This window comes from Nothobranchius furzeri, chromosome 12 (genome assembly GCF_043380555.1).
Source record: "Nothobranchius furzeri strain GRZ-AD chromosome 12, NfurGRZ-RIMD1, whole genome shotgun sequence".
Classification (NCBI taxonomy): domain Eukaryota; kingdom Metazoa; phylum Chordata; class Actinopteri; order Cyprinodontiformes; family Nothobranchiidae; genus Nothobranchius; species Nothobranchius furzeri.
In genome coordinates this window covers 29986757-30000362 of record NC_091752.1, presented here as the reverse complement: position 1 = coordinate 30000362, position 13606 = coordinate 29986757, and the positions used below count along the sequence as shown (strand labels likewise).

At 39.5% G+C, this 13606-nt stretch overlaps 1 protein-coding gene across 2 annotated transcripts in view; it reads right to left on the bottom strand.

Moving 5' to 3' along the window:
• Positions 1 to 13606, bottom strand: part of grid1a (glutamate receptor, ionotropic, delta 1a) — a 424695-nt gene that overhangs the window by 187144 nt on the left and 223945 nt on the right. For both annotated transcript variants that reach the window (XM_015944768.3, XM_015944767.3), the window contains exon 3: positions 1566 to 1850. In XM_015944768.3, the coding sequence (XP_015800254.3) occupies positions 1566 to 1850 (285 nt within the window). The remainder of the gene's footprint in view (positions 1 to 1565; positions 1851 to 13606) is intronic.

Here is a 13606-nt window from a genome sequence, read left to right as displayed (position 1 = left end):
TTGATCCAACCAAATACTGCAGTTGCACTTTTTACAAAGATGTCATTGTCAGAAACTATTCCAAGGGCAGGTAACTGTAATCATGAAATAACATGCCATACCACAAAGAGATGTGCCATGTTTTGAGATGTGCCATGTTTTCTAAACTTACAGTTATTAAAGCTACAATCGGAAGTATTTCTTGTCCGACGACACCATCTAGAGCAACTAAATTTGTTCAAGAGCCAGAGTTTGGCTGTGAGGGTCAGATGCTCTTCTAAAATCAAGTATTATTGCATCTTAATTTATTAATATTTAAAAAGGATTTGTTTTCCATCCAAACTGTTTTGATTGTAGTTTTAGTTGTATTTGGAGAACGTAAACAATTATTGACAATTGGGGCATGGATTTTGCTGCTAAACTTTAAAGTCCCCCAATTGGGGGCAACAGGGCAAATAAAGTTGAGGGGCCGGGTGGAAAGGTCTGGTGAGCCGGATCTGGCCCACGGGCTGTCAGTTGAGGTCCACTGATCTACAGGCTGACACATGTATCGCTAAGGCAGCTGTCACCATCTATGTATTTACGGCTATCATTCATGAACGCGCACCTCCAGCTGGCCAACAGAGCTGACACATATCATTTTACAGGTATTATTCTCACATTACGCCATTTATTCCTATTTATATACTTTAAAGACTTAATTATCCATAAGAAAATGTCCCCAACTCAGCATTAGTATAGGTAAACCTTAAAAGTTCACGCATCTATATGTTTGAGGCTGCCCAAAGCTATTGGCTAATGTTTAATGCTGGTCAGTTCAAATTGTATGAGGCTCTATGGGACAGGGACGGTCTTAGCCTTCACTACAGCTCAGTACAGGATAAGACCATCCCTTTCACAGATTTCAACAAACAAATTAGTGAAAGGGGGAAAACTCTGGATTTTGAGGGATGGTTGAGATGTTGGGTTTTCCCCTGAAAACCTGCTTACTCAAAAGCTACAGCTTAGATGTTTGCAGATTTATACATTCTTCCAGATTAAACTCTTCCAAGTGCTATAAAGATTAGCAAGCAGATGCAAATAGTCATCCGAGGAATGGCAATGCAATAATGACTCTCGTCGTCATTTTGCTTTGCCAATAACTTCTTGATCCACTGCGCCTCTAGTCAATTGTGGGCCAGGAAAGTTCTGGTCCAGAGGGATGTCACACAAAAAATAACAACAGAAGTGAAAACAGATCCAAGAACAGATTTAGAGTCGTCAGTAGAGTACAAACTCTCACAGGGAAGGAGGCTCATAATTACTAATGGTAAAAGCAGCAACAATATCTTGTTTTTTCCTCACAATTTTCACTTTTTGATGTATTTTTACACGTGTGCTTGTAATGTATGTGCTCCTTTTTTCAGTGTGTTCAGTGAAAAATAAATTCTCAGCTTTAACATAACTTCCCTTCAGCAGAGACCTGTTCTCGCCTGACATTGGAGATCAGGTTTAGGAGAATTTACATTTAAATGGGAGTCCTGAGTTACACTTGTCACGCCTTTGAGATAAGTTTAGCAATCAACTGATTATTTCTCTGAACTCACCGTAGTCGCTCTCATAAAAGATGATGAACTTTTGCCAACGGAACTCCGAGATGAGGGTGAGCAGGACGTCGTTGATTCGAACAGGCGGACGGGCAGCCAGCGTGTAGCTCTCTCCGTCTGGGCTGGGGTTGAGCTGGCAGGCAGTTCGGGGTCCGCCATCCCCGTTTCTTTGGATGAAAAGGTGGGGGATGTGCATTGCATCTGTCAGAGACTGCAGGGCACTTGCGGCTGCACAGCCTGTGGACGTCACCAGAGCAAGGATCCCCTGGTTCATTAACTCACATGCTGGACAGAGGGGGAATAAGCACAGAGAGAGCGAGCATGAGTGCAGAGAGAAAATGCAGGAAAACTAAGGCAATAAGAACCAGAAAGAAGATGAAAGGATGTGTGTGTGTGTTTGTGTTGCAGTTTTTCCAAACCATTCATTTCCAAAGTGGACTTAAAATAAACTTCTCTGGTTTTTAGGACGTTAGTCAAGATATTAAACCAGAGTTGGTTTTTTGGATTACATCAAGCCCCTGCATGTGGGAGGCACATTACAGAAAGTACAGGGGGTTAAAAAATGAAGTTGTGGGTCTAATGTTCAGAGGAGAGATTCAGTGGGGGGCATTGTCTAATCCTTGCTCTTAGAAAAAGGTCCAAATAAAACAGAAGGAAACTGTGAAAAAGGAAAGGAAACATGATCCAAATTCTAGATTATTGTTGATCAACAAATGCCCTGCACAAGTTTTTACTAAATGCTGTCCCATTATACCTGTAGTCCCTCATTTGCTTTCATGTTTGGCAAAATTCTGTAAACAGACAGGGATTAACGCCGCAGATGCATGCTTGTAATGTCCGTGTCGACTTCCTACAATCCCCACATCCTTATTTAGAAATCCCTTTCAAACATGTCAGCGTGTCTGGTGGGATTTAAAAAGCCAAATACCTTTTAAAGCCTAAAATGTCATCTTCTGCATAATCGTTTAACTGACATCCAGGCCTGCTCCATCACAACAATGTCAAATCTTTAACAGTAGCTGCTGGACTTGAGGTCACATTGGTGACTCATCAGTTTTTTTTTTTACTAATAACTGCATAATCATTCGATTCAAGGCTCATGTACAAATACAACTCAAAGAAACTGAACTGAAGGACCTTTTGCATGTGCAAATAAAAAGTATGCTAATAATATGTGCAGCTTTACATCTGGAATATTAAATCCAAAGCTTTTTATCTTCCAACACAATTCAAGTATTTAACTTCTATTCCCGTTACAAACTGCATAATGCTCAGCTACAGGGATCGTTATGAATCTGGCATTGGACCAGCAACCGCCTTTAAAACTCAACTCACCATTTCTTTCACAGCGGACCTTTTTATGTTTACTGCATAAACAGGCTAGTGAATTGTGAATAGCGCCAATTAAATGCTTCAAGTCCTTTGTTTAATAATACTGCCTCATTATAAAGTTTGTTTCAAAGTCTGTAAAAATTTAGCACAAAACAAAAGTCCCTTCCAGATAAATGATTTTGCATAAAGCCCTGAACTGGAGCTCAATAAAAGAGTCCACTCAAAAGGCAAATGGTTTAAACACACAGGTGGGCTTCCATGATGCCAAATTCTCATTTGTTGGGTGAAAAAGCTAAGAAATAAGTGTAATACAGAGTAGCTATGGAGGAAAGAAATTCCAAATAGAAGAGAGGTGTGAAATGTAGGGTCAGCAGGTGGCTGTACTCCCGGGAGGAGCAGGGCTCTGATGCAGCAACACTGAGAGTGAGAATGTATGGCAGAGAAGACGGACTGGTAATGAGACAAATGACGATTTCATCTGCTGACTGCAAGCACAAGGCTAAAGGTATTGTAAATCATGTGGCCCGACGGAAGTCTAAATAACACGTATAGAACAGAAGCTGGTGAGTAAGTTAGAAGACATCAGAGGAAACAAGAGATGCACTTTGGTTTTTCTAGTTAAAGTCTAAGAAGAACGAGATAGAAAACCAAAGGGGAAAGGTGCAGGCTCACAGCAGAATTGGAAAGATCATTTGTCGCTTTTTTTGTTTTGTTGTTGCTGCTTTCTCCTGAGCAAAAGCTGTTGCTGTTTTGGTGTGTGTGGGGGAGATGTAAAGCAACACCATTCTCAATACGTTTTCAGCGGTGCAGCATTAAAAAGGAGTTCTTATGTGATTGACAGAGGATCAGATCTGTTGGATGCTTCAGCTCCAATGTAAAGTTTAAATGTGTCGGCTGGCAACAATAAAAGCATCATAACACTTTAAACTGAGACAGCCTGTTCCTTAGACTGCCTTTCAACACGTTTTCTTACAAACTTCACGCTGCTGGATCGGTGTTGGTTCGATATGAATCCATGCTTAAAAAAATGTGTTCATGCTGCTTTTATTAGGCTTAAAAGTTAGCTTCTTTTTTTATTTGCAATAATTATGTTTGACTGGTGGTTTAATATAAAAAAAATAAAATAAAATAAAACAAGGAGGAGAATATAAAAATAAGGCAATCATTTATGTGCTAAGCACCGTGTAATAAACAAGCATTATAAAGTCACACATTGGAGATGGCTTGTAACAGAGCCCAACTAAAGTTCTTTGCACTGCTGCTGTGTAAGCTCAACTATCTTGATTAATGAGTTGGACATCCATGTTATCCACAGTACTGTTAAAGTTATAAATAGAGGAGCAACTACAGAGATCCGTCCAATCCATTATTTATAAAATTAAAAACACTAAAATTCTATGATCTGGTGGACTACAATATTTTAAAATGTACGTATATTGCAAACAAAGGGTACACACCTGCTGATTTAATCAAAAGTTTTACAAAAAGACATAGCAAATATGATTTAAAAGGACATGAATTATTTAATATACCTAGACACAGAATACTCATAAGGGAACATTGTGTGTCCATATATGGAGTTAAAATGTGGAATAAATTAAATACTGAAATCAAGAATGTAAAAACAATACTGACTTTCAAAAAAGAGATAAAAATGAAATGATTAACTTATATAGATCTGTTACATAAACGCGTGAGGGGAGGGGGGTTGGGGGGGGGTGAAAGAAAAGGAAAAAAAAAAAGAAAAAAAGGCAACAAGTCTATGTATGCGTATTTACAGTATGTGAGTATATATGTATATAACTTTATGCTTCTTTCTGTGTAACTTGTTTTCTCTCTTTTTTCAATTCATAGGTTGAGGTTGTGTCGGCCAACCAGTCCAGAAACAATATTGTTCAAATTTTTTAAGGATCATATGATTGTTTCATTTGTATTAATGTTATTTCTGTTAAAAAGGGCAGATAACATACGTTTTTCTTCTTTCTGTCCCCTTTTTCATTTTGGCTTTTAGCAATTTAGTTTTATATTTTTATTTTAATGTCAATGAATGAAAATAATGTTGAGAAAAAAACACTTTTTGTTGTCATCTCACGTGTTCTTGTTCGTATACTTAATGTGGCAGTGTGTAGTTTCCTGCTTCTAAGGGGCAGCACATTCACTTCAGGGTAGTTTTACACCATTTAGTTGTGGCTGTTGCTAGTTTGAAAAAACATAATGGTAAATGTTACGTGTGGAGCAGAAAGCGTGCAACCTCGGCATGACTCCTCAGACTTTGATTGTCCTTCGATTAATTCCATCAAGAAAATGCAATGCCAATTCTGGTTTTCTGACGTTTAACTTTCTAAATCTGCTCGGGGTCCTGTGCCTGCCGGTGACGTCATCAAACTATGGCAATATCGCGCAGCCAAAATATATCTTCTCTTTTTTTATTCTGTTTTTTCACATTTGTTTTGAAAAGAGTTTGGCAGTTTTGTTATTGAATTTGTGATTCTTAATACCTTAATGTTTTTGGACGTGGTAATGTAACTTCTGTGAGCCGTACGTCAGGCCATTCAGCTGTAATCCATGCACTTTAGACCCAATTTTTATGGCTATATGCGTTTTAGTGGATGATTCCAGAGATTAACGGTAAAACCTACACATTGTCACTTTAATGTAGTTTTTAATCCTTATATAGCAATTAGAGCCATAGACTTTACTTGCATCCAACTTCTTTTAGCAGACTGTTGCAGTGCATCTGAGTTGATCTTGGCTTTATAATGGACACCCCAGGCCCATTATGTCTCAAACAGCCAACTGACAAGAGGGGAAAGTTCTCCACATTCACTGGCAAGAATAATGAGTCTTAGATCCAGGAGTGAACAAAGGCTATCTATCCTTAATTCTCTGCTAGTTTCCCGACATCTAGTGTAAGCATCTGAAAGCGATTTTACACATGCATCTAAAATGAATACCCCCCATTTGCAGAGTATGCACACCAAGTATCTAAAACATACAAGCTCACACCTAATGATGTGACCTGAACAAATTGCTCTGATGAATGCGCTGGTTTTAAATTGAAGAACTGATGGATTTCAAACAAGTGCCAAACAGCAGATGCTTTCTTTCAAATCGTTGAGGTGTAATAATCTGTCAAACCCAGTGAAAGTGAGGATTTTTTTATACTCACTCTTCTGTGGTTGTTGATTTACTATGTGTGTGTATTTTTGAACAATTCAGATTTGAATCATACATCTTACCCCATCTTTAGGGAAATGTGACCAAATCAGAGAAAGGAATTGGGAGTGAAAAAGCGAGATGTAACTGCTAAAAGGGGCGACTGAAGTGTGGATCAAAGCTGATCAACAAAGCAAGTCCTTGCATAATCAAACCAGTTTTGTTGCACACAGATGGTCAAAGGGGAGACAAGGGAAATAAAAAAACACCATTTATAACAGTGGGCTGACAAAGTCTTCACAGCTTTTTGTCATGCAATCTACTTTCCCATGGAAGTTGGATGTCATCAGTGTCTGGCTCCTATTTTACAAATGTAACAAAAAGGAGGAAACAAACCACCAAACAGCTTCTGTTCTGAATATTGCATAAATTGGGGGTTTGTCTCAGAGATTTCACAGCCTAAATAAGATTGTCTTATTTAGTTTGCTCTGACTCAAAGAAAATCCTGAGATTCAAGGGAGTCAACAGTAACTTCAATGTTGCTACAGTAACAGCTCAGATACAATTTGATTTATGCAGTTACACCAAACCAAACGTATTCATTCCAAATACAGCATCGGGATCTGTCATCCCTTAATGCTAATGTGTTCAGATTAGAAGCACATAATCGAAAATACAGCATACCTTGACATGAACTCAGGGTTAGGGTTGGGGGTGGGGTGGGGGTAGGGGGGGTGACAGGGAAAATATGATGCCTTGGTCCTCTCGGCTCTCATTCATTTCAGGACGTGCTAAGATGTCACCATTTCACATATTGCAACTGTTTCTACAGTAAGTGAAGTCACTGATCAGGGCCAAAAATGTCCACGAACTTTCTTAACTTTTAAAATTAGATTCAGTCAAAGTAAGCCGTAAAATAATCCATTCAGTGCGTTCAATGACCAGACGAAGAACTGCTTTTTTACCTCGCTCTGTGAGAAACTATCAAGCAGCATCAATTTTGACATCGAAAGTTCGGAAACAACTGTTTTAAAGAGGCTGTGTCATGCTACTTTAAACCTTCCAGAACAACTGTAGATGCAATATATACATACTAAAACATTACTGTTGGCACTACTGAGATTTCATTTATTATTTATTTTGGCTGCTAATACTGAGTCAGGATCCTCTGAAGGTTTCTTCCTGTTAAAAGGGAGTTTTCCTCTCCACTGTCGCTAAATGCTTGCTTAGTATGAGGATTGCTGTATAGTCACTGACACTAGTCAGTGACTTGATGCAATTTGCTGGGTTCCTTACATAGGAAACTTTTTTCTGATTGGCTTAATGAACTGACCTGTATTGGAATGTTTACCATGTGAAGTGATTGGGGACGACGTTTGTAGTGATTTGGCGCTACATAAATAAACTTGAATTTAATTGAATTTTTGAAATAGAAGTTATTTTTGTGGGCCATTTCTGCAGCCTAGAAATAAAATGCTTATTAGATCAAACCCTGCCTGCCCCGTGTGAATTCCACAATAGGGCACAGTTGCAGACCCATAGACCACAGATTCACACTTGCTACAGATTAACCGTTAGGTTTTACTTAGGAATCCTCTTGCAGACAAAAATCCATTTTCGGGCTCTGGGCATTATTTTAAGTGCAGACTGGATAAGAAAGAAATCACTCTTTCACAACTGAGGAGATGTATCTCCTCGCTATCTACATGGAGAGACAGGGCAATAGTGTTTACAGTCCAGGGGAGGAGAGGTCCGGACTAGAGACTACCTGGATGGGGATGAATGGGCTGTGATGAGCGACTTTAAAAGGGTCTTTCTGAGTATACACTGTTCAGGTACATGGTTGTATCCTGAAATGGCCCGGACAATGGTCCTGTCATGGATGGCGCGGTGAAATGGAGCCACGCACATGCTGCAATGGTCCAGTAAAATTACCCAGAATTTCTTATAGTGAAAATGGACCTTCAGTGTTTTAAAGTTTTTTGTGCTGCAAAAGCACATTTTTCAATTATCGTTGAGGAACTTCATCTGCACACTTTTTAACTCAACCTACTGGCATTGTGCCAAGTGCACATAACTTCATGATTTATATAGTTTATGGTAATTTCAGAGACTACTGCAGAATCAAGTTGGCCTTTACTACGGTTGAAGCAGCTTCCCACGGCACCATAACTCTTCACCATGCAGAAAAGAGAAATATGGGAGATCAATAGTCCTGCAGCTGGACCTGAGCTCCGTTCAACATACAAGTGAATGGCATGACTGCATTTTCTGCAGGAAGAATTAATTTCCTTATCACTCGCTTCCCTTAGCTCACTTACAGCAAGCTGAGCTTACTGTTCTCTTTTGAGGAGATAAACATCCACGGCCGTTTCCTTGAAACAGCTCTCCTGGTGTCAGGCAACGATAAGAGTTAAGGAACATATTCCTGTCGATACTATTGATGTTGAGGATGTGCACACCACCTGAACTGTAATAGAGTATTTCACAGTAATAAATTATGCCCTCCAGACACCCTACATATACCCGAGATGAGCTCAGTGATGATATCATTAACATACAGAATCTGTATTAATGGAGCTCGGATGGACGGTTTCTGTTTGTCCTATAATCAGCCCATCATCAAATATACTATTTAAACGTAGTTTAATTTTAATGAGTCTCCTGTTCTGAGAGTCTTAGTTTGTCGGAGGGGGCGGACACCTCGTGAATTTTTGCACAATATTTTTCCATGTTGTCTAAACAGAAAAAATTGCAATTAGAAGAAAACTTCAAACTTGTAGAATCATGTATTAATTGTAGCTGTACTTGCTTATTTTAAATAACTAGAGTTGCATTTTTTTTTGTTGGTATTTTTGCATTGATGGAAGGCAGTTTTGAAATGAGACAGCTTCCCAGTCAGATTTCATATTGTGAAGCTTCTTCCCTCATAACATATTTTCTAAGCTGCAGGTGTGTGTGACTAGAATAAATTACATGCATGAATTACATAATGAGATACATTTTGTTTATAATGGGCATTTGACCTGCACCATGAACAGACCTCCCAAAGGAACTGGCTGTTGTTCTATTGTGAATTTTATTTAAGAAAAAGAAAAATAAGCACATTTGTTGTACATTGAAATACATTTAATCAGTGTTGTAACTCTTTATCTCACTTTCTTTTCTTCTCAAACAGATGCTTCTTTTTTGTTTGGGTGTAGTCTTGTGGAGTCAGTGTCTTACCAGAAGCCCACAGAGGTCAGAACCATCCCATTTTACAGAACTCTTCTAAAATAATTCAAGCATTTTGATTCAGATCAGGCAATTTTTTTATAACAATCTTTTGCAAGAGGCTTAATAATAATAATAATAATAATAATAATTATTATTATTATTATTATTATTATTAGTAGTAGTAGTAGTAGTAGTAGTAGTAGTATTAATTACATTTATCATTAATTACATTTATTTTCTCAACTAAAATACATTTGTATTGCTAATCATGACAAATGCAAAGATATCGGTGATTTTATCATCTCTGAACAGCCATTATTAGCTGTTTACTGCAGACGGGATATTGACTGGTCCCAAGTCCTCTACACAATCCAACTTCAGAACCTACTCAAATTATCAAATGGTTTCCATTAAATATTTTTGTTCTGTGTTATATATTAAAACTGGACGTTCATTCTCATGCTGTTTCCCTAAATTCAGAAACATCTTTTGCTATAAATTTAAAACATATTTGCAGTGGTCTCTAGTAGGAATGAATGCCTTGTATGTTGTTCTTTGGGGTAAAAAGCTAAGAAGCTCCTGTTAGAGGACATAGAAGTCAGAAGGCAGCAGGATTTGGAATCATATTTACTGATATACAGACATCTCCTCTTCGATTGGACAATAACAATAAGACTCTTTTTGCTCTGCAACGTTGATGTTTTTTCTCCACAAATAGCACAAGCCTGAGAGAGTTCTGCTATGTGGTGGAGTTGCTAATGCTAATGGTTAGCTTCTACTAGCTGAGAAGTTATCTCCTGTTTTCTGGACGCTAAACCAACAACAGCCTTCCCTGAGTTGAGAAGGGTTACGTAGATCTGTCATGCTTCTCTAAACAGAGGGGGTTTCGCTCCATTTTCTGTCAGAAGCTAATTCAGGATATAGGGGTAGTAGACTATTTTCACATTCAGCCTGCATGTTAAACTCAGAGTCACTGATCATTTTCAAAAATAATAAATAAAAGGTAAACCTGTACTTTAAAGATAAAAGTTGCTTGTCGTTATTTATGAAAGATCACCATTATGATCCAAGATTAGTTTAACAATAAAATACATAAAAATTTGTACTCAACAGCATACATATTTTGGCAGCTGCTATGGGACAGGTTAAAGAAAAAAAAGTTTGTATTCCACATACTGTATTTGTTACTTTGGAGAAGAGCTTGACTTAAACGTCACATTTCCTGTAAGATTTATCAAACGCAGTAAGAAAAAAAACTTCTTGATCTTTACTAAGAAAAAAAGAACAGAGTTCTTGCACAAAGACAACATACACCCAATGCAGAGTTCCCAGGGAATAGTGAATCACAAACTGCTGTTCTGATGCTAAATCAAAGGCCACCAGGCAACGATAAAACAACAGCAAACTGTGGCACAGCTAGCTGCCACGTCTTGTGGAATTCACTTCAGCTGTTCAGCAACCAGAAGCGACTTAACCCTGGCTGTTTTCCTTAAAGCACAGAGCTTTTGATGTATTTCACAGGGCAGACATGGGAGGAATATCTCAGCCCGTAAAAATGACTAATTTACTTCTAAAATAATCTTCATGACTGTTAGAACAAGACAAGCATTCTGAAACTCTTATTACTAGGCAATTTAAATGGCTCCGCACCATTGTGCTTCCTTGTTATCCCTCGACTCCAATTTACAGAGAGCATTTTGACTCTGTCGTTTATTCTCTTGTCAGCTTAGTACTGCCTTTGCTCCTGCAGGGCTAATATGGCCGCCCTGATACAGAGTTCTTTAATATCCACTGACGTATAAATGTTTATTGTTTCCTTGTTGTTGAGGTTTTTGCATGTCAATGACTGATTTGCCATGCTACGTTAACTTAGCTCTGCAGCTACAGCAACAAGCTGAATTTTGGAGTGGTGAACAGGAAGTCTTGTATGATAGAGAAAACACGTGTTTGGGTTTTGTGATGATTGATTTGGAGATATGAAAGATTGGCTAACGTTTTCAGATAACATTCATGACTTATTCCCTGCTGGGACAAAGGCGGTCTGTGTGGAATTAGAAAGCCTCTCACATTCGTTCTTTGTGATATGTCATTTGCTCCGATGTAATCGCTTTCCTTCCTGCTAGTAGTTTTGTTATCCTCCTCCTCTCTCCTCCCCGTCGAAAAGTCTCACTCTTGTCATTTTCTCTCACAGGATCCCTCCCTGTTGTCGCTGTGGTTTCAACTGGTTAATGTCACCCAGCATGATTTTTTATCACAGACCGCCCTTGTCTTCTCAGCCCATCTGGAGATTAACTAATGCTTCAAACTTGCAATCTAAATATTGAATTACCAGCAGTTCATTCAGGGATGCCGTCCGTGTTCGGCAGGCTTAGAAAAAAAAGCAAAACAACTCAAAAATGATCACAATCATACATAATGAATAAAAATTAAAACATCTCAACATTGGAGGTTAAATATCTGTCATCTCACTTGGAAAAGACCTGCAATGCCTGATTGTAACATGCAGCTATTTGACAACAGTCTAAGGAGGGCTCTGGAGTACAACTTTTTAAGTGCCTGAGTGATTTATAGCTCTCCCCAGACATCTAACAGCAGCCCCAAGTTCACTTTAAAAGTCGACTCAGTCTGTTTGCAGCCGTTATTGTTTCTGGAGTGTTAGTGCTCCAGTAAGAACAGCTGCACACTGACGTACTTTAGCACATTCGCAGGTAGACATGAGCACAATAGTTGAGATGTGGTCTGGGATGTGATCTAAAAATTGTGCACGTCAATCAGCTGCATTATTATTACTGAAGTTGGAACAAAGAACAACCTAGGGGTGTTTTGGACAGCCTGGGAGGAACCGATAAGTGATGTACTCCTAGGGCTTTCTGGTTGGTGATGTGGGTTTTACTGTGGATGAAGTTAGATTTCCACAGATGTCATCAGTTACATTCAACAAAAATAAAAATGCAACACCTTTGTTTCTGCTCTGATTTTTCATGAGATAGACTTAAAGATCTAAAATTTATTCCGGATACACACTATTACCATTTCTCTCAAACATTGTTCACAAATCAGTCTAAATGTGTGATAGTGAGCACCTGCACTTTGCTGAGATAATCATCCCACCTCACAGGTGTGCCACATCAAGATGCTGATCTGACATCATGAGTAGTGCACAGGTGTACCTTATACTGCCCACAATAAAAGGCCACACTGGAATGTGCAGTTTTTTGCTTTATTGGGGGTCTGAGGACTCAGAACCAGTCAGTATCTGGTGTGACCACCATTTGCCTCATGCAGTGCAACACATCTTCTTCGCATAGAGTTTATCAGATTGTCAATTGTGGCCTGTGGAATGTTGGTCCACTCCTCTTCAATGGCTGTGCGAAGTTGTTGGATATTAGTGGGAACTCGTACATGCTGTCGTATTCGCCGGTCAAGCACATCCCAAACATGCTCAGCGGGTGACATGTCCGGTGAGTATGCTGGCCATGCCATGCAAGAACTGGGACATTTTCAGCTTCCAAGAATTGAGTACAGATCCTTGCAACATGGGGCCGTGCATTATCTTGCTGAAACATGAGGTGATGTTCATGGATGTACGGCACAACAATGGGCCTCAGGATCTCATCACGGTATCTCTGTGCATTCAAAATGCCATCAATAAAATGCACCTGTGTTCTTCGTCCATAACAGATGCCTGCCCATACCATGACCTCACCACCACCATGGGCCACTCGATCCACAACATTGACATCAGCAAAGCGCTCACCCACACAACGCCACACAAGCTGTCTGCCACCTGCCCTGAACAATGTAAACCGAGATGCATCCGTGAAGAGAACACCTCTCCAACGTGCCAGATGCCATCGAATGTGAGCATTTGCCCACTCAAGTCTGTTACGGCGACGAGACCCCGATGAGGACGACAAGCATGCAGTTGAGCTTCCCTGAGACGGTTTCTGACAGTTTGTGCAGAAATTGTTTGGTTATGCAAACTGATTGTTTCAGCAGCTGTCTGAGTGGCTGGTCTCAGACAATCTTGGAGGTGAACCTGCTGGATGTGAAGGTCCTAGGCTGGTGTGGTTACACGTTGTCTGCGGTTGTGAGGCTGGTTGGACGTACTGCCATATTCTCTGAAACGCGTTTGGAGACGGCTTATGGTGGAGAAATGAACATTCAATGCACGAGAAACAGATCAGCTTGACATTCCTGCTGTCAGCACACCAACTGCACACTCCCTCAATGCTTGTGGCATCTGTGGCATTTTTCTGTGAGACAAAACTGCACATTCCAGGGTGGCCTTTCATTGTGGGCAGTATAAGGTACACCTGTGCACAACTCGTGATGTT